This window comes from Bos taurus, chromosome 14 (genome assembly GCF_002263795.3).
Source record: "Bos taurus isolate L1 Dominette 01449 registration number 42190680 breed Hereford chromosome 14, ARS-UCD2.0, whole genome shotgun sequence".
In the NCBI taxonomy this organism is placed as follows: domain Eukaryota; kingdom Metazoa; phylum Chordata; class Mammalia; order Artiodactyla; family Bovidae; genus Bos; species Bos taurus.
This window is the reverse complement of record NC_037341.1, coordinates 23,323,487-23,350,529: the sequence shown is the minus strand read 5'-3', so window position 1 is coordinate 23,350,529 and position 27,043 is coordinate 23,323,487. Positions and strand designations below refer to the sequence as shown.

General features: G+C 41.2%; 1 protein-coding gene across 2 annotated transcripts in view; it reads left to right on the top strand.

Moving 5' to 3' along the window:
• Positions 1-26,821, top strand: part of PLAG1 (PLAG1 zinc finger) — a 51,971-nt gene extending 25,150 nt beyond the window's left edge. Inside the window, exons 2-4 of one of the 2 annotated variants that reach the window (XM_005215432.4) lie at positions 14,832-14,930; positions 17,867-18,225; positions 18,732-26,821. In XM_005215432.4, the coding sequence (XP_005215489.1) occupies positions 17,984-18,225; positions 18,732-19,989 (1,500 nt within the window). In that variant the 5' untranslated portion in view covers positions 14,832-14,930; positions 17,867-17,983 and the 3' untranslated portion in view covers positions 19,990-26,821. The remainder of the gene's footprint in view (positions 1-14,831; positions 14,931-17,866; positions 18,226-18,731) is intronic. The other variant, XM_005215434.4, reaches the window with a different exon arrangement.
• Positions 26,822-27,043: the final 222 nt, after the last annotated feature.

Below are 27,043 nucleotides of genomic sequence, written 5' to 3'. Positions count from 1 at the left end.
TCAGACAGTAAAGAATCTGCCTGCAGTGCAGGAGACCTGGGTTCAATCCCCAGGTGGGGAAGATCCCCTGGAGAAGAGAATGGCAACCCACTCCAATATTCTCGCCCAGAGAATCCCATGAACAGAAGAGCCCGGTGGGCTATTGTCCATGGAGTCACAAAGATGTTTAGAAACATTTCCTCTGCAAAGGGTGAGCAGGAGTGTGAGAATAATGCAAATATCATGTAGAAACCTCAGAAAACACACGTTGTTTGTTTGAGACCATGGGAAGTTACTGTCCAAGACTGCAGCCATCTTCATTGTGTCAGACTTAGCCGAGGACATATAGGAATGCTATCTCCTTCCCTCTGTCCCTAATCCCTCCACCAGCCTGGCTGTGCAAGATGCCATTCAGTTCACAAACCCTTGCCAAGCCCGCTTCAGTTTCAGGAGACTGTGGGGAGGGGACAAATTCAAGATGCTGTGTGAACAAGGCGTTGCCATGTCACAGCATTCACAGTGAGGAATTTGGGTTTAGTGTGTACCTGGATAAAGTAGGTGTTTTCTCTGGTTTGTAGTAATCTTACTGTTTTCACAGGTGTGTTATAATCTTTTACCACAGTTAGAAGAGACGATCAAAAGTAAGCTGTTTCAACAGGTATCAGTTTTCATATGCATCTCACACCACATGTGACCAAACACTTCTTCACACATAGTTCTGCCCTACCTGTCCTTCAGAGATTCTGTTAGCTCTGATTCTATATAGGAGCCTGTGCCAGTAAAGAGGGAGAAAAAAAATGAACCCTTTTCTTTAAGCGCACATCCAGCCATTTGGGGTCAGCACTTAATCCTGAGTCACCCACCGAATAGGGGACTTTGGGACCTTGAGCCCTGAGAAATCCCACTAGAGATCTAGGTATGTCCCCAGATAATGCTCACAGGCCTGCATGGTCCCTTCCTGCCCTTAGAAAAGGGTCCAGCAGGATCAGGCCCGGTTCTGACTCTCAGAAATTGGGGCCTGTGCCTCTGGTCCCCACTCTCTTGGCCCTGAACCCGGGTAAGAGTCTGTGTTTTGAGGCCCTCTCCAAGTCAGAGTTCCGAAGGAGCATCGTGAAGACGATGGATCGTCAGACTGCACTGGTCACGGTGACGGAAACACACAGCCCTGGTCACTCAGTCCTTATCAGAGTGTGGGGGGCCGGGTGTGCGGAAGGAGCCCCCCAAGTCCTGACTGGGGCTTCAGGGGAGAGGACCCTCAGGCTTCATACTGATGGGTGTAAACCCCTTTTTGTTAATTATTGATACCTATCAGCAAACACTGCAATGGCCTGAGTTTCTAAGTAAGGAAGATCACATTTCTTTAAAAGAAAACATGCTAACCTAAAACAACTGATAGGAAAATTCTGTTTCAGACAAGCACACAGAGGTCGGCTGTTTGTTGAATGATTTAAAACTGTGTGTGGGGATGGAAGTGGGATGGGAGGGAACATGTTATACAGACACCCACATTTAGGATAATTTTAAATTAGGAGAATAATTTAAAATGTCCAACCCTCGTACAGGACTCCTCCACCATCTCCAGCTTCCTCCTGTCTTTCTCTCTTGGCTACGAAAAACAAATTGCCTGAAGTCACCCAGACCTACCATGCAGTTCCTGACCCCCTACCTGCCCGTGCTTGACTGATAACCTACTCGTTCTTTGATTGTCTTGGCTCAACTGTTACTTTATTATTTTTTTAGTTAATCAAAGGCAGGCCTCCCAGTCAGCATGACACTTCTTTCTTTTTAAGGTTACTGCTAATTAATATATTTAGAAGGTCTGTCCCCAGGCTGAATCGTGGCTCTCCACTGAGTGCTTCTTTGGTATTTGATAAATAGAACCTGCCCCAGACTATTTATTGTGTGTCGGTCTCAGTTCCAGGCAGAGTGTATTCCCGGAGCCTCTAAATCACCGAGTATGATGTGCCAGCCAGTATGCAAGAAACAGGTGAACCTCGCTGGCTTCCTCCAAGGGCGACAGCTGAGAATGTTGCTCTGAAAACGGCCCGGACATCTTATCCTTTCTAGTAAGGACTGAATGTGACTCTAACAGTTAGCCCAGGATCCCGCTCATCTTTTTTTTTTCTTTTACCCTCTCTGAATGGGAAGGAAGGATTTTAGTCATTTTGAGTCATAACCCTTATGAAGAATTTAGTTGATGAGTTTATCATTTCACAGAAAAGTAGAGGGGTTTTTTTGTGCAGACTCCAGCAAATTCATATGATGATTTGTTTCTGAGACTCATCAATTTTAAGTTTCTCTCAGTATGAAAACTTACCTTCTTTTATTAGCTTTAGATGGCAGTAGTGGTAAAGAATCTACCTGCTGATGCAGGAGATGCAAGAGACATAGGTTCCATCCCTGGGTCGGGAAGATCCCCTGGAGGAGGAATTGGCAACCCAATTCCCAAGTATTCTTGCTTGGAGAATCCCATGGACAGAGGAGCCTGGTGGGCTGCAGTCCACGGGGTCACAAAGTCGGACATGACTGAGTGACTGAGCAGCAGCAGCAGCGCTGAAGCATAATCGGTGTCTAGTAACAGCAAGCACTGAAGGTGCACGGTTTGCCAGGCAGGGACATCGGGGATGCGGCCATGAAACCAGCAGCGCAGACACCGCAGTGAGAACGCCTGTCATTCCCAAAGCTTTGCTCATGTCCTTTTCTGAATGCTGCTGCCCCATCCTGTCCCAGTAACCGCCGAGCTGTTTCCTGTCACTGTAGATGGCCTTGCATTTCCTAGAATGGTGTGTAAATGGAATCATGTAACATGCCCCCGTTTTTCTGCCTGACTTCTTTGACTCAGCCTGATTATGTTGTGGTTCATCCTGTTATTGTGTATATCAGTACTCTATTCCTTCTCATTGCTGGTGATTAGTTCATTGTTTGAACCTACTACAGCTTGTTTACCCATTCACACACTGATGGGCATTTGGGTTTTATCTAGTTTTTCACTTTGACAAACAGGACTGCTCTGAATATCCACTTTCAAATTTTCATACAGACATATGTTTTCTTGTCTCTTGGGTATACGCATAGGTGTGAAATGGCTGTGTCACATGATGGGCACATATTTAACTTTTTAAGAAACTGCCAAACTTGTTAAAAGTGATTGTACATTTCTACTTCCGGCCAGTGGTGTGAGTCCTACCAGCACTTGATGCAGTCAGATGGTCAGTTGTTTTTTTTTTTAATTGTAGTCATTCTAGTGTGTAGACAGCAGTGTGTCCTTGTGGTGTGATTTGCATTTCCCTTATGATCCAGTCGGAGAAGGCGATGGCACCCCACTCCAGTACTCTTGCCTGGAAAATCCCATGGACGGAGGAGCCTGGTAGGCTGCAGTCCATGGGGTTGCTAGGAGTTGGACTGAGCGACTTCACTTTCACTTTTCACTTTCATGCATTGGAGAAGGAAATGGCAACCCACTCCAGTGTTCTTGCCTGGAGGATCCCAGGGACGGGGGAGCCTGGTGGGCTGCCGTCTGGGGGTCTGGGGGTCGCACAGAGTCGGACACGACTGAAAGTGACTTAGCAGCATGATCCAGTGATGGTGTGCATGTTTTAATGTGCCTATTTGTCATCCATATGTCTTCATTGCTAAAACGTCTGTTCAAACATTGCCCGTTTTTTTATTGGCTTTTGTTATTGTTGAGTTTCAGAAGTTCTCTGTATATCCTGAATACAGGTTCTTTATCACAGACATTCTTTGCAGAGTTCTTGCAGTCTTCTTGTGGCCTGTCTTTTCATTCTCTTTACATTGTCTTTTGGAAGAGCAGCTTTAAAGTTTGAGTCTAATTGATAAATTTGTTGCTTTATGGGTTGTGCTTCTTGTGTTGTAGCCAAAAAATTTTTGACTTACTGAATGTCACAAAATCTTTATCCTGTTTGCTCACAGAATTTTTATAGGTTTAGGTTTTACGTTTGTGTCCATGGTCTACTTGTATATGGAATGAGGTATGGATACAAGTTCTTTTTTTTCCCAGCATCATTATCTGAAAAAGCTTTTTATGGTGGGGAGGTAAAATTATTTTTTCCTAATTGTAAAAGTAAGACATTTGTAAAATACAGAAGAATATAAAGTCTATATCTTGCTAATTTTTTAAAATAACTTAGCAAGGGACATTTAAGGGTATTGTGAGGTGAGTGGGGAGGAGTAGTTCCAAGTGTGTACTTTAGAAAATTGGAATCACAGTGTATTCTGTGTCCTGCTTTTAAAAATTATTAGCATTATATTGGTGCTTAATCATGTGATTCATTGTTTTTAATGGCTGACTATTTTATCGCATAGACATATCCTACTTCACCCCTTTTATTAGACATTATCAATTTATTCTTTTTTTTAAACTTTTATCCTTAAAATATGCTTCGAACATGCTTATATTTAAATCTTTATTTCTTGGTTTTTCTCCTTACATTTTTAGAAATTATTTATCAGATCAGCATAAATGGAGACTTAAAAGGCTCTGAGTACCTATTTCTACAACATATTCCAGAAAAGCTTCAACAATTTACACTCCCAACAGCAATAGCTAAGAAACTTAATTTTTTAAATTGATCTTTAAATTCTTTTTTGAAGTATAGTTGATTTACAATGTTATGTTAAGGAATACAATTTGTGATTCAATACTTTTATAGATTATAATCCATTTCAGATTATTATAAAATATTGGTTATACTGCCTACGCTGTCCATCACGTCCTTATATCTTATTTAAGAAATTTTTAATTTTTATGGCAGGTTTTGTTTGTTTATATAAAAGCCTCAGGGATGCCTCTAGACACCCCCTTCTTGTCCGCCACAGCATCACTCTAACCTTGGCCACTGTCCCCAGGCTGGGCACCCTGCTCCTCCCCCATCCTAAACATCCACACCACCCTCTTGCTTGGCTCTGCTGACACTGACCAAGTTAAGCCAGCTCCTCACACCCCTTACCCCTTTTACCAACAACTTGCAGGACTAGTGTGTGTCTCTCCCACATCTGTAATCACCGTAGATGAAAACCTCTCTGTTTTCTTGGGCACAGTTTTGCCTTGTCTTCTGCCCCTGCCCTCCCGCCTCTCTATCCTCAGTACCCCAGCTCGCTCCTTCTCTCCTGCCAGGCACCTGACTGCCACCAGCCACCGCCCTACCATTTTTCTCCTCTTCCAGTACAAAGCTCTGAAAAGAAGTCTGTCTTCTCTGGAGGTCACTTCCTGTCCCTCTGCTGGCACCCAGATTGAGGGGATCCCACTCCTGGCCCCAGTCTCCTCACTCCCTGGTCCACCCTCTTTCTTGCTGAAGCTTGATGCCATCATTCCTAAGTGGTGAACTCTGCACACGAGTGCAGGGTGGTTCTGGAACTCCTCGCAGTCCTGTCTTTTTGTGGGTTTTGCCACCTTTTCCTTCTCGAAGCTCTGCGTGATCGCCCCCACCCACCACAGAAGGCCGGTTTCATCCTATCATTGTGTCAGGAGGCTGTCTGTCCACCTTCCCTTCACCTCCTGTGTGGATACTGTCGGGCACACCGGTGGCCTCTCTCTGGAAAGGCTTCTTCTTGCTGGTTTTCAGCTCTGTGCTCGTCCAGCACAGTCCTCCGCAGCCCATGGGACAAGCACTCCATGCCCCTTGTCCTCCCCCCACTGCTTTTGCTCCCCACATCCACCCCATCTCCCCAGTACTTGTTCTCAGAGCCATGGATCCCTTACCTGTCTCACACTTTGTTCTCGTCACAGTACATGGGTGTAAGAGCCCCCAGCCTCGGACATCACTGCACTTTTCTCATCTGGACCCTTATGATGTCCATGACTACACCCCACTGCAGCCAGGGGTCACCTTGGCCTGCATGTAACCTGCACTGGTGCCCTGAGTCCTGGCTTATCAGTGTGCTCCCCACACCCCTTTTCTTCTTCTTTATTGTACATTCTTCAAGCACAAGCCTGTAGTAGTCTTCTCCTTTTCTGACCCTCTGTGTTCCTAGTTTACACCATATAATGTCTCTGCTGTCGATCTGTCATGCTAATATGGCCTTATGTATGGTTGCGCGCTGACCCCTGGTCCAGGGGAGTGAAGCAGATGGTTTCTGCATGGAGCTCGTGGTGCCTCTTTCCCGGTAGTCAGCACCACAGACATAGGTCTCCATCACCTGCACGGTATAACGAAGCTGAGGACAGGATTCACAGTAGAGGCTTCAGAGTTCACTTGGGGTTTTCTTTTTGCTGACGATGAACTCTCCACCTGCGAATTCACCTTAGAACCAGTGACGGCCTTATCTGAAGACCAGCTCAGCGGCTGGGTACCAGTTGTCCTTGTTCCGCCTCCACTTCAGGGGTGCTCTAGGTTTGCACGCCGTCCTCAACCCACACACCTCCCCTCCCCGAGAACACACAGCCCACAAGGGAACACACAGCCCACAAGGAAACACTCATCTGTCGGGATTTCTCCCTCACCTGTTGTTCGGAACAAAATACACAACCCTAAAGGTTTTTCTCAAAAACGTGTTACAGCAAAAATAGTGCATGTGTTTAAAATGTAAATGAAGAAAACAAGCAGCAATTCTGAGAAACAGCAGTAAACGCGGACTCTTTTACTGAATTAAAAACATGAACAACCTAGATAATTTCATGGTGGTTCAAGGGGAAAGTGCATGAGTCAAGGCATATTGATTGGTTTACTTTTCAGTTTTCCATGTACTGTAAATATTTTTCTTTGATTCACATTTGTTCCTAACAGATTCTGAGCTAGATTTCCCACTAAAGTATCAAGATATGAATAAGTGGTAATGAATAAGAACAGCACTGTGGTTCATGTGCCATTAGCCAAGCTGGTGTGACTTTTGGAACTTGAGACTAACTCTTCTTTTCTTTTTAGGTCGCCTCTTGGTGGTGTGTTGGCCGTATCTGGCACCCAGAATGCCTCACTCTGTGACGGTCTATTAATAAGGTTGCCTTGCTAGACTTGGGAGCAGAGCCCCCGGTAGGTGGCTTTTATCATTATATGGCACGGCTTTCCAAGTGATTACTTATTCCAGTTTCTTCATAATAGAAGATACGACATTAAAAGCTTTGGAAAGCCTGCCACATAATAAGCATGCCACTTACTATTCTTAGGTCCATCAAAATGTATCGTGCTCATCAGGACCTCATTAATAGTTACGGTCTCACAGAAGGATCGGAATCCTGGCAACGAGCAATTTTTCCCCTGTCTCGTGCACGAAACGCAGAGCTGCTGTAAAAGCTTATTTGTCCACATTCCCCAAACAGCCCGCAGATGAACTCTTCCTCCTCCAAGTCTTACCCAGAGTTTCCACTGTATCTCTTTCTATCCACTGGGAAGGGTCCGGGTACCTCCGAGCAGGTGGGGAGAGGGCTGGCCCTGGCAGGTGGGATGTGGCAGATGCTAGAATAAGGATCCTGGTGGAACAGCAACAGTTCGCTGACCTTGGAAAGAGGACACAGTCAGGCTGCTAGAGTCTGCAGCCTGTAGGGGCAGCTCAGTGGCTCAGATCACAGTATAGCCATACTTGGAAATCCAGGCACATGTGGATTTGGTACCAGGTAAGTCTTGTCAGCAAGACCTTGAATACAGGATGGAGGTTTAGGAGCCTGGACCCTCAGTCCTGGGATGGGAAGGACATGGATGGCCATGCCGAGTGCCAGAGGATGGGCTCGAGTCACCCGAACTGCACCAACAGCAGGCGGGCCATGCCTGGGAAAGGGGGACACGGCCAGAGGCCGAGGGCCAGGCAGGGTCTCACAGTTCACAGGGAAGGAGCTCTGATCAGATGAAAGGCCCACAAACTGATCTGGCTGAAATGCCCCAATCTCAGCACAAAAATCAAGTCAGAATAAACTTATAGCTGTTCCTATGTTGTAAATATTTTTAGTTATATATAAAGATGTTAATGGTTTTCTAGTGTTACGGGTTATGGATTTTTTTTTTTCCTCTATTTCATTGTAACTTTTACACTTGCTTTGAATGAAGCTGTTTTGGAGCAATTAGAAAAAGAAAATTTTTTTCATTTACTTAGCCAACTCTGTTCACACAGATTCTCTCCCTTCTCATTTCTTTTAATCTGTAACTGGTCAAAAATTACCTCTGACATTTTCAACATCATCCCCCCCATTGAAGATCACATGAAGAACATCCTCTGTTAAGGTTTTTAAATTTTACCTGGTTCCTTTTTCTTTCCCATAAAACCATTCATTTCCCAACAGTAAATCACAGTGGAGACAGGTTGCATGTGCTCACAGAGCTATGGAGCTGAACATTCAACAGCAGAAATGTTCTAAAAGTCCAGGCCAACCAAGTGCCGCCCAGGGGTGCCTCCCTGCCCGTTGGGTCACCCACAGGGTGACCTCGAGGGGATGTGCCCACATCTCCACAGCTTTCCACATCCATGGCTTCCCAATGGCTGCAAATGCTCACTAGGTCTCCACCCCAGCGCAGAACTAACATCTTCCTCCTGTGGGGCTTGTCTTCTCAGCTTGCTTTGAAACTCACTTGAAATTTCAGGAGCCCCACAACAAGTTCACCTGCTTGCTTTGATTCCTGAAGTTCCTCAAAGGGACTCAAGTGTGGTCCATGCATGTTCATCCAGCATCTGGCATTGTGCCAGGGACGTGGAGGGGGTGACCTGTGGTCTCTCCCTGCAGATGAATTTACAGTCTCAGGGGAGAAACAGGTCACTTCAACAAGGACTTGACCCTCCATGTTAGACATAAGAATCTCAGAGACATAGTGTTCTGAAAAGCTTCATTCTGAAAAAAGTTCACCCTGTCTCAAGTAAAACTGGTCGAGGAATCGAATTATCAGGTCTCTTCTAATTGTGACAGCTGGGGGAGGGCAGGGGTCCTCTGGTGGCGGGGGCAGTGGCCGCCCCTGGCTTAACAGGCTTGCCTGGAACAAATCCCATTCACCTTCAACTTGGTAGGAATCAATCGAAGTGTTTTTGCCCCCAGACAGTCACACAGACACAGGGAGGACAGGGTGAGGGCACAGGTGGAAACTTCCTGGGTGTGGGTTCCTTTGTGTTTTTGCTGTTTGGTCACACTTCACAACATCTGTGCCTTACTGTGTACCACAACATAAGCTGACATCCACAGCGCACCCGACTTTGAGATGGCTTAAAACTAATGCTCTGCATGAGCTTTTGTAACTTGGTGAAACTGTGTTTCCTCACCCCTTTTGTTCTAATGTGTACTCTTTCTGAACATATAGACAGATTCAGTGTGCGTGCTTGGGGAGGTCAGACTCGAAGCTTGGGTGATGCTCTATTTGTCATTTTAATAGCATTGGCTGTTAACCATCTATGCACGGAGGCAGCCCTCCAAATGTTCAGGGTCCTTCAGTGTGAACATTTTTATAGTTGGTGTCCAGCATTTTTCTTGTTGCCCTAGGAATTTAAGGGGTCAGTGGTAAGAAAAACAGAGAAACAAGTCATCCCAATTTGAGACACGTGCAGTTTTCAGATTGAGCTGACCTGTGACACCTTCTTTATAATCCTAGCCTGAGCACCACTATTTTGGGAATGCTTTATGCAAAAAAAAAAAAGAAAACCTCTAGAAATAAAATTGTGATTAAGCAATCTTAACTCTGTATTCAGGTGTACTTGAGATTTTTTGCTCTCTCTCGCTCTTTCTCTGGCATCTTTGCTTCTCTTTTGCATCATACTGTGCTCATTTCCTGTTTGCAAATACTAATTGTCTAGATGAAGAAAGTGAAAATGCTCTAACATAGCACCCATCTGTAGTTTTTAGTTGTTTTTTTTTTTTTTTTTATGTGAATATACAACCGTTAAAAAAAAGGGCTTCCCTGGTGGCCAAATGGTGAAGAATCTGCCTGCAGTGCAGGAGACCCAAGTTCAATCCCTGAGTGGGGAAGATCTCCTGGAGGAGGGAACGGCCACCCACTCCAGTATTCTTGCCTGGGAAAGCCCATGGATAGAGGAGCCTGGTGGGCTACAGTCCATAGGGGTCGCAAAGAGTCGGACACGACTGAGCAACTAAGCACACATACACACAACAACCAAATAAATTAACCGAGGAAGACATTTCTGAATTGAAAGATAAAATTTATTTGGATAAGTTTGCTTTATTCATCCAGCCATCTATTCTTTCTTCTGGGGACTCTAGAAAATGAAATATCCCACACCCAAGTTCAAGGTGGCCCCAAAAGGAACATCCTCATTGTGCAGAGGAGAGAACTGACATCGGAGTTTGTTGATGCCACTTTGGAATCCATTGACTTTTTCCTCTTGGTTCTTAAGCACAAATAGGTCTGCAATTCCTTTCACTTCTCTGTCGGCTTTCAGTATTTGTATATTAAATGTTAAAGTCTTTCAAAATACTGTAGGGCTACATCGTGTGGTAAATTTCAGAAGGGCTGTCCTAGAACCGTTTTTTAATGAATTGCTCAAAAGATGAAAATACCACATAAAGCAATTCCAAAAAGGCGTCCTCATAGTTGAAGGATTTTCATTAACGACATCAAAGATAGGAAGATTAGTTCTGTGATTATCAGTATTCCGGGTGTAAAATGAGACATTTGGGTACCTGGTTACAACTTGGCAGGCCAGGTCAGGCGCAGCCCTGCTCACTGCTGTGTCTCCTGCTTCTGGGCATGTGCCCTGCTCCATCCTGTCCTGTGGCATCGCAGATTCTCTAACTGCCTAACCATGTAGCCATCCTTCCTGCTCCATGCTAGGCATGGACACAGGCTCCAGGCATGTCTTCACTTTAAAAATTTGCTTTAGGAATGAATGGGGACCAAACTGATATTATACACTCATACTAATAGACTCCTTAACAGTAAAGTCAGTCAGAGAATGCTTGTTCTATGAAACAAAATTTGTATTTCAGACAGGTTTTAACTGCAGTTACTGGGTTCAATCCCTGGGTTGGGAAGATCCCCTGGAAAAGGGAAAGGCTACCCACTCCAGTATTCTGGCCTGGAGAATTCCGCAAAGAGTCGGACACAACTGAGCAACTTTCACTTCACTTCACTGTTGTTTTAATCTAAGACCTTACAAATAGCTGTTTAAGAAGTCCCTTTCTAGTGGCTTACGTTTAGTTTATTGGACCAAATTATATCCACACTGTATTATTTTTTACTTGAATTTAGATACATGCATTCTGTCCTGTGTCTACTATGGGGGTTGAGCCTGTAAGTTCACTTCCTTGCTGGAAAGCACTTGTCTTGCTTTAATTATTTTCATTCACTCAGCAAAAATTTTACTTCCTTTTATGGGAAACAACACTGAATACAACTAATACAGCTCCTGCCCCAATGCTGCCTACAGTCTATTTTTACTTCTGTTTTAGGTTTTTATACATACAAGATAAGTTGTTATTCTTAATAAGGGATTTTACAGACCTCCAAAAACCAAATGCTGTAAAAATTTGCACATTATCATACCGTATCAAAGAAGTGTTCTAAGTATGCTGTTGCCCCTCAGAATTGACTTCAATTATGTTATCATGTTAGTAATTTCTTTCACATTATTCAAAGCTTTATCGTGTTTTATACATATAAATTATTAGTAGTAAATTTCCTTTTCCAACCCACCTGTTTACTATACATAAAAAACATGTTTTAAGCAAATGTTGACATTTTCTTAATTGTTTACTAATGAGTTTTATGATTAGCATACAGGAGACTGAAACTTTGATTATGATAGCTTTTGCCCTTAATTAGCAAAGTATATGCTTGACTTCTAGCTTAAATATGAAAGAGTTATCGATGCAGGTAAGTATTGTCAAAATTCACAGCTCTCAGAGAAACAACTGTCAGAACTGTGAAACTTAAAGTACAAAGTACAGAAATAGTTTTAATTCAAGCTTTTTCTTTTGTCAGCATCCTCATAGGAATTCATTTTAGTAGACCCTCTGATGTATGATTCATTTCGCTTGTTATTTTTCTGCATGAGTCACCATTTCAGAATGTAAAACACAGGGAGATAATAAACCTGTGTGTGTGCACGCACACACTATATTCTCTTTAATTATTGTTTTTGTGTATGCAAAGTCGCCCTAGGAAAAATAACATCTGTTCTGGTACCAGCAAAAACTGGGCAGGGATTCTGAAGAGTGTTACTTCATCTTAGGGTAATTTAAAATAGGTATATGTATGTTTTCTACCTTGCTCTATGATTCTTTAGATCAAGACAAAGAACTTTGTAATTATTTGGAAAAGCATGGTAACCTATCTTTGATATGTAAAAAAGAAAAACTGGAGTGCGAATTTCATTGCAGACTTTTCAGTCATAATGCTTTTTTAAAGACTTTCTTAACAGTATAAAAGAGAATACACAGGTAATTTTAGTTGACATTTTAGTTAGGAATCCATGAATGGAAACTATATATTTATGTTTATTATGCCAAGCCAAATAGTTATAAACTCTAAACAGCTTCTGGTTTCCTTTGTTTGAGGAAATAATTAGCCTGTCATAAGAACTCAAAATAATTAGGCTGAATTCAGGGAAATTAACCATGACTTTGGAATTATGTTTTGTGATAAAATGAATGAAAATGATGTCTGTTATTTTATTTCAGGGTGTAAAATATGTAAGTGGAGTAATTTGTAGACTATTGTAACATTTCAAATCAAAATAGATGTAATTTTAAACTGTACTGAATTATTTTGACTCTAAAGGATTTTTTCTTTATTACAAATGCCATTGAACAGTAAGCATAAATAAAAATTTTATGGATGTATTTGAGATGCAGTAAAATTTATATTGGTTGGGGAAAAAAGGAAGAAAAATTGTTTTTCACTAGGCTACTTTGGTTTTAGATTTTTGTTTCTACCTATAAATCATTATCCACTGAGAGATATGCTACTTGTTACTTTAACTGCTATTTAAATTACCTTAAATTTACAAACTGTCATTATTTAAAACAAGCTTTTTAAATCTTAAAGGTGTGTCTGTTTGGGGGTCATATTGGCAGCTCTGATAGAGAAAAGAGGACCATCTCCTATTTCTTCATGCCTTTTAAGTGTAATGAGAGGATTTATCCACTTGCACATTGGTTTGCCAGCCTGCCCGTCTACAAAGCAGTAGAATAAGACCGACATAGGACACTGGCCCCTTCTTGACCACATACATGCTGTCAAGATGTTCAGCTTCTCTGGGCCTCTCACTTTAAAATGGACATAGTGATAAAAGCATCTGCTTCTCAGACCCATTGAGTTCCAGGGAGGTAATAGAGATGAAAACACCCTCCACTGTGTAAGGTATTTATATTATGAACTAGCATAACGTGCAACACAGGCTTTCATATTCTTAATTGCCCTACCAAAAACCCAGTATGTGCCCTGGGCAAGTAAGTATTCACCAAGTTTATTTATCATTTTGCAGTTTTGAAGTGCAGAATTCAGTTCTTCCATTTATGCATGTTCTGTGCTTTACCAAAAAATGGAGCCTTTGCTTTAACTTTGTTGAGCATCCTTTATTAGTCTAAATTTTTGTTTTCTCTTGTCTTTTAAACTATGAGAATAATGCTTTCACATAGACCTGTAGTATTTTTGTATTGATGCTTGAATGCCCTCTGTTAAATATTGTATCTACAGATCATCAAATTCTTAAAGTATGTGAAAATTTGATTTCAGGGGAAATTAATTAAATTTGTGTTTAGAATCTTAGGGCTTCCCTCATAACTCAGTCGGTAAAGAATCTGCCTGCAATGCAGGAGACTCAGGTTCAATTCCTGGGTCGGGAAGATCCCCTGGAGAAGGAAATGGCAACCCACTCCAGTATTCTTGCCTGGAGAATCCCATGGACAGAGGAACCTGTCAGGCTACAGTCAGTGGGGTCGCAGAGTTGGACACAACTGAGTGACTTTCACTTCACTTCACTTCAAATGTTAAGTAAAGTTATTGTCATTTAACCTGTCATCGGAGAAGCTTATTTTGTTTCAAGTATTGGATTTATATTCTCCTCAGATTCTCATAATCATGATTCCTGAATTGTTATCTTTAAACCATTTAGGATTTACTTATTTCTCTGTGCCCTGTACTCTCTACTTTTTTCCCCTTCTCTTTGACTGTTTCTGCTATTTGTTCTTTTCACATTTACTTGTACAATCAGGAATTATTAGCAGATTTTTTTTAATGTGTCTTCTTAGTCTACTAAGGATCTTGCTACTAATAGGCATTTTTAAGATATTTTAAGGTTTTTCAACATCGATCTCTTAAAATACCCCTTCTCCTGTAGGAAACCTATATTTAACTTCCCTTGCATGCTTTTAAAATCTAAGGAGTGCAAGGTTATTGCCACATGTCAGCAGCGCTTGCAGCATCCTGGGAAATAAAGTGGGGGCTATTGCAGGTAACACACATATAGCGTAGAAGCCTGTGTTGCACAAGCATGGGCAGTGTGAGCTTGGGAGGTGCTCTCCTCAGGGAGCCCGCTGTTCTGAGCTCAGGCTGCTGGTGCGCTGTCCCCAAGAGAGAACCGAGCTTGTCTGTTCTTGAGTAGTGTTTAGCTTCGTGAAAATTTGATCCATTTGGTTTACAGTCACCCTAACAGGCATTTCTCTGAATAGGCGAGTTAGGATTGAAAAATTGAATTTGGGGAAAAGTGTGGGGTCATTCAGCATCACGAGATGCCATTTATCTAGGTAATACTGTCTTACTTTTCATTTCTGCCTTAATTTGGTCATGTAAATGTGCTCAGAACTAATAAAGATTTGCAACTGGTAAAAATTAATGCATGACTCTTCAGCCGAGTACTGAATGAAAAAGCATGTGTCATGAAATCGCCATTCTCTGATCCCGTGTTTTCCATCACTTACGGACTGGTTCCGTTTAGAGTGTAGTCCATGCTTATTTTTTGTTTCATAGGTTGGCCAAAATGGGAAGGACTGGATTCCGCTCTCTTCCACGAAGAGTCAATGGGACTGGCTAAGATCAAGGTCTGAGGCTTCGTCCATCCATCATCAGGTATGCATTGAACAAAAATCACTACAGTTCTATGCATGTATCTTTGAAGTATTTGGTTGATATGCATATTATAAATTTGGGTTTTTGTACAATGTTGAGTCACAACTTTATCCTATAGTTTTTAAATGCACTGTAAGTAATTTAAATTTTGCAGTATATTGAGTTAAATGATATTGTTAGCCATGAAAAAATTTCAGCTGGTCTTAGAAAAGTGTAATATTTGAAATATGCAATTCTTCATTGCTCAGTCTGTACATCCAAAGATAACAGAATTCTTGTGTTACTCCATATTGAGTGTCGCCAATTTTCATAGGATCAATTGTTTGCTGCATCATGACGCAGTTTTAGTACATTCTTTTCAATAACTTAAAAACTGTTTTTCTCAACTGGAATTCTCGGCCCAATTATAGTTGGGTTCTTCTAACATGATAATGGCAAAATATGACCAGTCTATGAAATATTTTCAGATATTACTTATACATGGGGGTTTAGATACTTTGTATTCCATGTTGACTTAACAGTTGCAAAATTTAACAGCTTGTTTCCCACACCATTCTAAATAGATGCACAAAAGCATCATGTTAGAAAGTCAACATTACTCTTTTTTCCTGCTTTGGCAGAATGCTTTATACCAACTTACATTGTCTTTACTGGTTACAGCAGAATAGCTGTTTAGATATTTCTGAGAGAGGCAGAGAAGCTGTGTCTTGAATGAAAATATAACAGGGAAAGAACAAGCCGTTGAGATTCAGAAAAATCTAAAACCAGAGGGAACACATTGTGTTAGCAATAGTGATGTCAGTTGCATTAATTGTGTTAATGTCACTTAAAAAAAATTTTTTTTATTTTTTAAATTATGAAAAGTATGATAACACATATACAGGAGACTTGGAAAATACAGAACAGAGTTACATGTAGTTCTAATACATATTACAATTTTTAAGTAGATAAATTAAGATAATTTTTAGTTGAAGTTTCTCAAAATAGCAAACTCTTAAAAATTAATAGAATTAATACATAGAAAAGTAGAAGGATATAGTCTACCCCAAAAGTACTGTGCACTAATTCAATGTAATTAAGATTTATCCAGTTTTCACATAATAGCTGGGTACAAATGCTCTCTTCTCTGCAGTAACCCTCTGTGTTTTTTCAGTCTTTTTACCTTCTTGAGGCTTTTGATGACCAAGTCTAAGGTCTTTCTTGGTAACGGTCACATTGTACTTGAAAATATGTGGGTTATTTTCCAATATCTTTTGATATTTATTTCTCACATAATTCCACAGTATGTGAGGACTTGAATTTGTACCCTGCTGTTGTGTGAAAAAAAAGTGTTAATGTCACTTTTAAACTGCAGAGGAAACTTAGGCGTGAAAGAAAGCCTTGATGTGCCTACCTACTGAAGAAGAAAGGCTGTGTGACTCAGACACCGATTAACTCAACGTCCATGCTTTACTCTTTAGTCACACGAGCAGATGATTGCTGTATTTTGCCTGTTTAGGGACAGTCTTTACATTAAAAATACAACAGGGTCAATTGCAATGTACACTTAATTTTACAAAAATATAGGTTAAATCCATCCACTTTTCGTGAGGGCAAGTGTCAGTCTGATGCCAAAACACAAGTGATAGAAACTGGTTTTCATTGCTTTTTGAATATATAATAGGATGAGAAATCCAATTGATCAGTAGTTGATAACATTTAGCCACCTGCCAATTTTCAATTTAAAGTCAGATCTTTTTGAAAGAGGTTGCCGGTATTATCAGTTCTGTGTCTCTTAGAAATATAGTACCCTGCTAAAAACTAGCATTCATGAACTTGAGGAATCGTTTACCTTTTTAATATCAAATGGATCTTTGAGGAGCTGGTTTCTTCCTCTGAGAAATACAGTTGATAATATTTACTATCTCTTGTCCACAAGTTTTCAAAGTTTTCAATCAATGTAAGTTTTTAAGTAGACATGCTCTTTGCCATACACAATATACATTTCATTCTTTCTTTCTCAAAGCACTGATAATGAGTTGAAACTCTGACCCACCTTTTTCAAACTGACTCCTCCACACTGATGTACCCCTGCACAAGTATTGTGCTTACCACTCTCACAGGTCACAGGTGTGTCAGAGACTAGCCCCCTATATCTGGTCATCCGCTCTCCCTGGGTGCCCCATGAACAGCATCTTCTATGACGTGAAAGACAGTGGGGAAAATTACTTCAGCCAAATCATTGCTTCCACCCAAGAGACAGGGAGCCGTGACCCTCACCTAACATAACACCAAAACGTTTCACCACCTCAAGAATGCATATTTGTCCTGAAGACAAGTCATTTCTACTCTTGAGTCAGAAACCCCTCTTCGTGTGATGACACTGATGTAAAGAATTGATTTTCACCTTAGGCAATGAGTTCAACTCTTTCAGGCCTCTGGTGTCTCTTGTCTTAAGAACTCCTTCCCTGGACTGAATGGTTCACAAGGTGCCTAAAAGAGTTTTTGGCTGATTATCTATATTCTTCTACAACACAAATTGTGGCTAGAGCTGCCTCGCACAAATTAAGAGGATTTTTAGACATTAAAACATACGTGGAAACATTTTTATGTTCTCAGCGAGATTTATGTTCTCTGGGTCCTTGTAAAAAGTGAAGCTTTAATGATGCTACTTTCAGTGTCAAGTCTTGGTGATTCCCAAGGGTTCCCTGCTGCTCTCCCTGAGTACGACGTTTGTCAGGTGGGATCTCAGGGGATCTGTGAACTGTTCATTCTGAGCAATGCCTTAATATGTATTTTGACAAATATAAAAGAAGCCTAAAGATATTACATTAGACCAGCTGAATCCATTTTATGGTTTCTTCTTTCTTTTTTAATTCAAAAGCGTCACATAGCAAGTAAAACTTTTAAAAATTAAATCTAGTTACAAACTAGTTGTTTCTTATTTTTTTTTCCAGTCCCTTTTTGCTTTCTTTTACGACCACATGAAACTTGAGAAGCCACCTAAAGCTAAATCATTTAGTGGAGTTGGGCAGTTCCCAAGTGTCCAACAAGAAGGCCTGCTTTAGGCTGCGATGGCCACTGTCATTCCTGGTGATTTGTCAGAAGTAAGAGATACCCAGAAAGTCCCTTCAGGGAAACGTAAGCGTGGTGAAACCAAACCAAGAAAAAACTTTCCTTGCCAACTGTGTGACAAGGCCTTTAACAGTGTTGAGAAATTAAAGGTGCACTCCTACTCTCACACAGGAGAGAGGCCCTACAAGTGCATACAACAAGACTGCACGAAAGCCTTTGTTTCTAAGTACAAATTACAAAGGTATTAAACTCTATTTGTCTTTCAGATTCTATTTTCTATTATGTTGGCTATTTGAAGCCATTGTTAACGTATATATTTGTATCCACCTCTTTCCGCTGACTTGCAGAGAGAAATGTTTAAGTAGATTAGACGTTTTAGCATTCTAAGTCACAGACTTTTATGTGTTAGTGCTTTTGGATCTTTTTTAATGCAATGCTTAAACGAGCGTAGAATGTCCGTTTGTACAAAGAAATTGCAAGAGAAGGGTATGGACGTTAACGTGAGTATATTCTGTCTTGCTCAGTTGCATTTGCAGTCACTAAAAACCAGAGAGAACTAAAGTGGCGACTTAGATGGTTCCAGGTCTGCGGTGTTTAGGTGTGTACCCTTTGTAGCAGATGCGTAGTGAGTTAGAGAGTGTCGGTGAGTAGGGCAGGTCTGTGTTAGGCTAGCAGCTTAGCTTCCGTTTGAACAGGGAGGCCAGGCCGTTCTTACCATGATGCTGACAGAATATGTCTGTGTTCAAGGCACATGGCTACGCACTCTCCCGAGAAAACCCACAAGTGTAACTATTGCGAGAAAATGTTTCACCGGAAGGACCACCTGAAGAACCACCTGCACACACACGACCCCAACAAAGAGACGTTCAAGTGCGAAGAGTGCGGCAAGAGCTACAACACCAAGCTGGGCTTCAAGCGGCACCTGGCCCTGCACGCGGCCACGAGCGGCGACCTCACCTGCAAAGTGTGCCTGCAGACGTTCGAGAGCACCGGCGTGCTGCTAGAGCACCTGAAGTCGCACGCGGGCAAGTCGGCAGGCGGCGTGAAGGAGAAGAAGCACCCATGTGAGCACTGCGACCGCCGCTTCTACACGCGCAAGGACGTCCGCCGACACATGGTGGTGCACACGGGAAGGAAGGACTTCCTCTGCCAGTACTGCGCTCAGAGGTTTGGGCGCAAGGACCACCTGACGCGGCACATGAAGAAGAGCCACAACCAGGAGCTCCTGAAGGTCAAGACGGAGCCCGTGGACTTCCTGGATCCCTTCACCTGCAACGTGTCGGTGCCCATCAAGGACGAACTCCTCCCGGTGATGTCGCTGCCCTCCAGCGAGCTGCTGTCCAAGCCGTTCCCCAGCACGCTGCAGCTGAACCTCTACAACACTCCGTTCCAGTCTGTGCAGAGCTCGGGCTCTGCCCACCAGATGATCACCACCCTGCCTTTGGGCATGACGTGCCCCATAGACATGGATGCTGTCCACCCCTCCCACCACCTTTCCTTCAAGTACCCGTTCAGTTCTACCTCATACGCCATCTCTATTCCCGAAAAAGAACAGCCCTTAAAGGGGGAGATTGAGAGCTACCTGATGGAGCTGCAGGGCGGCGTGCCCTCCTCCTCCCAGGACTCTCCAGCATCCTCGTCCAAACTGGGGTTGGAGCCGCAGCTCGGGTCCCTGGAGGACAGCACGGGGGACCTCTCCCTGTCCAAAAGCTCCATCTCCATCAGTGACCCCCTGAACACACCAGCATTGGATTTCTCTCAGCTGTTCAATTTCATACCATTAAACGGCCCTCCCTATAACCCGATCTCGGTGGGGAGCCTGGGGATGAGCTACTCCCAGGAGGAGGCACACTCTTCAGTGTCTCAGCTCCCCCCGCAGAGCCAGGACCTGCCGGATCCTGCCAGCACCATAGGGCTGGGCTCTCTGCACTCGCTGTCCGCAGCCTTCACCAGTAGTCTGAGCACGAGCACAACCCTGCCCCGTTTCCACCAGGCTTTCCAGTAGAGTCCCACGGTGCGCATCGATGGCCGAAACGTACGTGCAGCCCTGCCTTAGCTGACCGTTCTGGTTGTAGTGCCTACTTTAAGACAGTATCACAGTTTCTGCTTCTGTATAGTACCAATTTTCATTAAGCCAGTATAAAATAGAAACTAGCTTTTTAAATGAGCTACAGAACCATTTGTGTTCAGCTATGTTTACCTGGGTATTTTGTCCTGATTCACTGCCAACTGTCATATTTTAAGACGATTTCTCACATAGGAAAGCCATTATTAGCAGTCAAGTCTTACAAATCCCATGTTCTGACTTACTGTTAGATCTTAAACTTTGCATTTTTGTCCGAGATCAATGGCTCTACCTTTTGACATTTGGCTCCTTAAAAATTTTTGCTACAGAATGTAAGTTTTCTAAAACGTACATGAACGACCTGAGAGTTTAAAAAAATTTTACTAGCCTCTAAATGGATTAATAAGGAAATGCTTCAAATGAATTTAGAATCCAGTCTGGGGACATAGCATATGTTTCTTAGATATAACCATAATTTCAGGTCAGTATATTTTGAAGACTTGCTATTGTCTGGCTCAAATGTTTGCTGTCTTTTTTATGCACATATAAGAAAAACAAGTCTAGACACAAAGCGCACCAGTATTTGTAGCAAACACACCCCCTAGGAAGGTGACACGGCAGTCCATGTTACTTAAGAGTTGGCCTTAAATTAGTACACAGGATGTTTGCCACGTTTTATCCTTGTTGCTGTCTTTCTTGCATTCATGCTAATAGTTTATGGCGTCAAGAGTATTCAGCGTCAGTCTTTAGGTGCATCTCTTTCATCTTCTCCATCTTTCATGGCCAGAGGGTAGGTCGAGGACAGCCAGCCACTTCCCTTGGCTTCTCACTGCACAATTGGTCCAGAGTCCACAGCTGTTGGGGAACACAGGTGTGCTTATCCCAGGGGTGGGGCTGTCCCATCTTGTAGGGTGAGAGACCCCAAGTAGAGAGACCAGTGCGAGACCTGCCACTCTGCTAGGGACTTGTCTGGGGACCACGTCCCCTGTTGCCAGGGTGGAAATGAGGGGTCAAGTCACAGCATATCACTTACATCACTCTTGCTCCCTTTGATTCAGTTTTCTCTCCCTGAGCACCAAAAGCAGAAAACAGAACAACCCGGCTCACCAACCACCACCACCCCCCGCACTGTGGTATCTTTCTCATTCAGTGTTTTTTTTTTTTTTTCCATTCAGTGTTAATTCATTTTTCCCTGCTGTTTTTGGACAGAGACTTTAAAGTTAAATGCATTCAAAAACTATTTGAGGAAAGATCACAAAATTTAAGTGACTAAAAGTATATACAGTAAACCCCACTTTTACAAGTCCCTGGGAAAGTGGGAGGGACATCACAAAGAAGCTGAATTTGCAGACGGAGGGAGAAGAGCATAGTAAAACAAGCACTGTCTTAGGTGATGTGAAAAATAACAAGAGCGTGGTGTTCAGTGAATACAGTAGTTATTACAGGCTTTCCTCACTTTAGACAACCAGCACATTTTCTCAAAGGTCAAACTATTATTCTATTTTTCTAATAATCGGTTGGGGCGTCAACCTAAGAAACATATCTTATTAAGCACTTGTTAACACCTTATTTGGGGACCCTGTCTGTCGGGGTGGGTTTGAGGAGGGAGGGTTTATAGAAGAGTATATATCTCTTTAAAAAAAAAAAAAATATTTCTGAGCACTCATGAGCCCTGTGTGGAAGGTTCTCTTCCCTTTGACAGGGCCAGCTATCACTGCGGATTTCCATGTTTACCAAGAAGTTCTAAAGATGAGTGCAGATTACTGAATATAATACATTATTTAAACTATTGGGGAGTAGTATAATTTGTGGAGAGATGTAAATTGTAATAATGTAAATGGGGTTTCACTATATATTATATATATGTACACACACGTGTATCGCACTTCATAGAATCAGAGTTGCTCTCGTACGGAGCTTTGGCTCCAGTATTTTTATCATGCTCCTATTTGTTTTTGTTTTTTTAAATCCCAGGAGCAGTAGTTTTTATACGTATGTATTTAAATTTTATTATTAAAAGTTACATTTTATTAAAAAAGTGTGTTCCAAAGGCATTAAAATTATATATGTTAATAAGGAAATACATTTAAAAATTTTTCAAACTGCTCCTGAGCGTTTGCCTAGGAGACTGTTTGCTCTCAAAGTAGGCTTTTAGCTCTGCTGTGTTGCTGCCCGCTTTAGTTTCTATGAAACAGATTGCTTACTTAAATCATTAGTTGAATGATTAGTGTTCAATATTGCTTTAATCACCGTCGAGAGGAAAAGAAAAAAGAAAAAAAATTTTGGTGACAGAGCACAAATAAATAGAAAACCTGTTTTTAAATAGAAATCACAAATCACAAGTGTGGAAGCACTACTTTATTTTTGTCTAAAATTTGCTTAAAGAGAAGTCAGATGAACGAACTGAGATGTTGGCCTTTTCGTGGGCTGTATTTCACTGCTAATAAAAAAGTAAAAAGGGAGTACCAGGATTTATTAAATAAAGCATTTTGGAAATGGGGAATGGCGCCATGTAGGTGTATATATATATTTTTAGCCTAATTCTCGCCCAGCATACCTTCCAGGGCACCAGGGCTGAAATTGTGGACTCTATTTTCACGTGTACACACCCCTTTGCCTGTTGCTTTCCCACAGACTTGAAATCACACTTCCAAGTAAGAGGGAATTCTGCTCATTCATTTTTTAAACTGACTATAGTGGTCACTAAACCCCCTTTGAGAGAATCTCTATTAAACGTGAGGTAGACTCATTTTATTTTAATTGCACAATGGTCTGACAAGGCTGTAACACCGAACTGGCTCTTTTTTTTTTTTTTTCCTTAAAAAGAAAATTGACACTTTTGATGTCAACTGGATGTGATTAAAAATAATGATTGCCAATTCTGTTTTCATTCTCCAGTGGCCAGAATCATCATCCTCGAAATTTCTAGTAGTGCCTTTGCTTGGGGTTTTTTTTTTTTTTTTTTCATAAAGGGATTGTTACTAAGTTAAAAATATTTCAGTTTAGAATTTGGACCTCAGACAAGATACTGAACCTCATTCGGTTTGACCTTCCATGTGTTTGTACAAATTAAGGTCACCAGATACCGAAGCACGAGCACGGAAGGATACTGACACTATAAGCAATATTCTCCGCGGATGGACCCAAACATCACCTTGATAGCTACTGGTCACTGCTACAACGTGCATCTTAAACCCCTGTTACCGAGTTCCGTTGTTCATGTCCTGACTGATACGCGCTACTCCTTGTGCAGCTTGTTAATTTCATGTAGGTGTTTCTTCCAAACTATGTATTTTTGCCGATGTGTTGCTTGTGTTTCATTCTTCTTAGTCACTTGTGCAACATAGTGATATATTGTGTTGATTTGGACAGTAGCGGTTTTTAAAAACCATATACTGACTGAAAACATGAGCCAGAGCTGACTGCTTTATTAAGCTAATAATGAATGTTAAAGAGTACATATTTTCAGGATTATTCATCTAGTAAGCAATACACATATATAGGCCAATATTTTTTTAAAAAATAGAGCTTGGTCAACCTCTATACTACACATATTACAAGATATAGCACTTTCAAAACGAATCTAAACCTTTACAGAAAAACTTTCTTATAGGTTATGCCTTTTATTTTAAGACTTATTATAATTTGTTTCAAGTGCCATTAGAGGATAGATATATAGGCCTTTGATGTATAATGCTTTGTGTTCAAGAATGGTAGACGGTATTTTAAACAGGTACAGTTTTACAGTGTTTTCTTATCAATTTGCTATATTGCACAGAATCAGTGTGTCTTTTCATAAGGTTTTACAATGGTTTATTTTTTTTACAAGGTTTACGTGTCTCAAAACACACTGTCTTCCCAGTATGTAAGTTAAAATACAAAAAAAAATATTGACCCAAGTTGCTTCCAGCCTACTGAGATCCAGGCGACATTGGAGGAGATCTTTTAGACGTCATGTATTCTTCATTAGCAATGGCAGACTGTTACCTCTGAGAAGTGAGTGCCTACGTTGAGCCCTTGTCTTATTTTTCTCACGCTGTGTCAGCAGCCACATCAATCACACAGATGGTCTGTGGTGATCCCATAGATCCACGTTAGGCTGTGTTGTGTAGCTCTGTGCTGAGAACCCATGCAGAGCTCCCTTCTGATCCATCCAAATGGATCCTTTCTTACACATCCAAATGATACGACCCACAACGGGCAAGGCACGTTCCTATCACCCCCCGGCCCTTCTGCAATATTGTCAACCTCTGAGGTTGGAAGGCAGTGTCTTTTGATAAGTTACCTAGCTTAGAAAGGACAGAACTATTGCTAATGTGTAAAACACTTCATTGTATAAGCTTCAGTGGTACAGATGACCCAGAATGAATGTGTATCTTCTCAGAAACACTCCTTCAATATTCTGTCGGATCATGCTGCTAATGTAACTTGGGATACAACTCTTCATGGTGCTACAGACTTCTCTGTCTCGTTCAGTCGTATTTTTTTTTTATCCATAGGAAAAAAAAGGACTACATTAGGTGTAAAGGTGTACAATATATTTTTATACTGTGACTTCATTTGTCTTTAACAAGACTTTTACACCACCCACCACAATGTATTCATGTGCACTTGCAAAAGGAAACCTTGGACGTGCAAATGTTATACCAGAACAAACCCAGCTTTGTCCACAAAGGTGACCGTGACTCGGAAAGAAACATGGGCTTTATAATATGGTGTGGAGTGAAGAACATGCTGTACGTTACTAACAGCCCTTTGAATTTAACAAAAACTGGGCATCCATTCGGAAATGGATTGCATCATGCCTGAACATAAGCTGGACTGCTGAAATTGTATTTTTAGCTGACGAAAAAGTGTTTGGACTAGTACTCTAAAAATGTTCTGATGATAAAGTTTTGAGTCAAAATAGAAAAGAGAAACTGCATTCCAGGCTGCATTTTGTATATTTTTATTGCATTTAAAATTCGCTCTTCTGTGATACCGGGAAATCAAGTGGCTTATCCTGTATATCATGTACTTAAAATGTATTCACAAACTACTGTTGTGTTTGTATAAAATATAGACAAAGATCATATTTTCTGTGTGTGTATAAGCTCTGTAAAATAGCAATCACATTATGAAGCTGCAGCAAGACTACATTTTAAACATCCACATCCAAAGAAGCAGGCTATTTATTGTCCAGTTACCCAGTTATAAAATACTCATTTGCTGCTAATTAAACAATAGTACTGCAGCTTCTCATGGCCTACAGTGTTATGTTTGCTGTAAGAAAAAGATATGTGAACTCCACAAAAATATATGAATAAAAATTATAGAATGGCTTTAGATAATGTAGATCTTCCTGAAATTATAACAGATGATAAATTTCTATTTGGTATAACATTTTTTTCCCTTTGAATTTGAAATATTTTCTCATTTGATAAATATAAGATTCTAATAGCTGCCTCTAGGACAATACTTGGTTGTTGAAATGTAAAGTTCTAGGGTTTCTTTTGTTTTGTCTTAACTTTTGTACCTTGAAAGGAAGGATAGAAATTGTAAATAAAAAAGTCAAAATGTTGTGCATCAAAACTTTAATCCAGGTGAAAATTCAAACAAAGAATCTCCCAAAGGCTGTTAGAATGTATAGAGCAATCATGTTTTTATTCATATGAGATAAAATGGGCATTAAGTATTTCTTTGGCACTTACTGTCCATCAGTCCTGTAAATTATCTTTTTAGACGTTCTCTTTGGGCTATTTGTCTAAAACTTGGCTGAAAATCCTCCCTTGACCATTTACCTGGACCAGAGTAATGAGCTCACAGATGTCATTTTGTCTCAAATTCATCAGTTAAACAGTGATGCATCTTTGAAAGAAAGAGATTAATTCTGAAAATCCAGTTAATAATCTGGCCAGGAACCAGTGGCAGGAAAAAAATTTTTTTTGGATTTCTCATAGCACCTCTTTCATTATGATAGGAAAAATTGCTTCTTAACCTTTGACTTTCCTGTCCTAAGGTTCTCTACCTTCAGAAAGGTAAAGAAGATGCACAGTGACTCCCCATTTGGCAGTTCCTCTTTTCACATACCTAATTCCAGCAAATCTAAAAGCATTTCTTTGTTGATTCTTAGCATTAACACTACATACATTTTTATTTAAATTCACGCATATGAAATATTTTAAGGACTATTTATAGAAAGGAAAATGCTATTGCTTTTTATAGTCAGAATACTCTGAAAAAGGATGTTTGGGGTTAATTCACTTAAGGTGTATTCTCCCTTATGGAAAAGCAACTAGAAGTGCAGTTTAAGCAAAGCATTAAGCATAAGCATTGCACCATAGATCCAGTGGGGCTAAAAGACTTCTTCATGCAGGTTTTTGTTAGATGAAAAGTTAGTACTGATGATTTATCATTAAGGGGAGGAAAACTTCAGTCTGACTAAAGACAGCCTGAGTTTTTGCTGCCACTTTTCCTTAAATGAGCATTTCTTAAGCAGAAGGCACCTTTTCATGCGAAGTCCTGGGCTGTTCCCAAGGAGTCAGCTTTACAGAAAGAGGCTGGTTTCCTGATGAACCGTTGCAATGAAGATGACACCATCATTACAACAGTGGGAAGGTGTAAATGCTGTATTGAGTTGTACCCAGTTACCCTTTTTTGTAGATCAAAAATGATCAAATATTGGCGGTTTCAGACTAAAACTAAAAACAACCAAGCCCAGAATGTCTCAACTTCACCTGCTTTCTATTCAACACAGAGGTCAATAATAAATCTGTCTACTGAAGATGTTTGACTCCTGACTAGCGTGATGGTTAATTTTCTGTGTCCACTCGGCTTGGCTGTGGTGCCCAGACTGGATGCCTGGTCTAGTCAAGCACTGGTCTAGCTGTTGCTGTGGAGGTTCTTTGTTAGACGTGATTAACATTTATAGTCAGCTGACTTTAAATAAAACAGACTGCCCTCCATAATGTGGGTGGGCCTCATCTCATCAGTTGGAGGCCATAAGAGAAAAAAC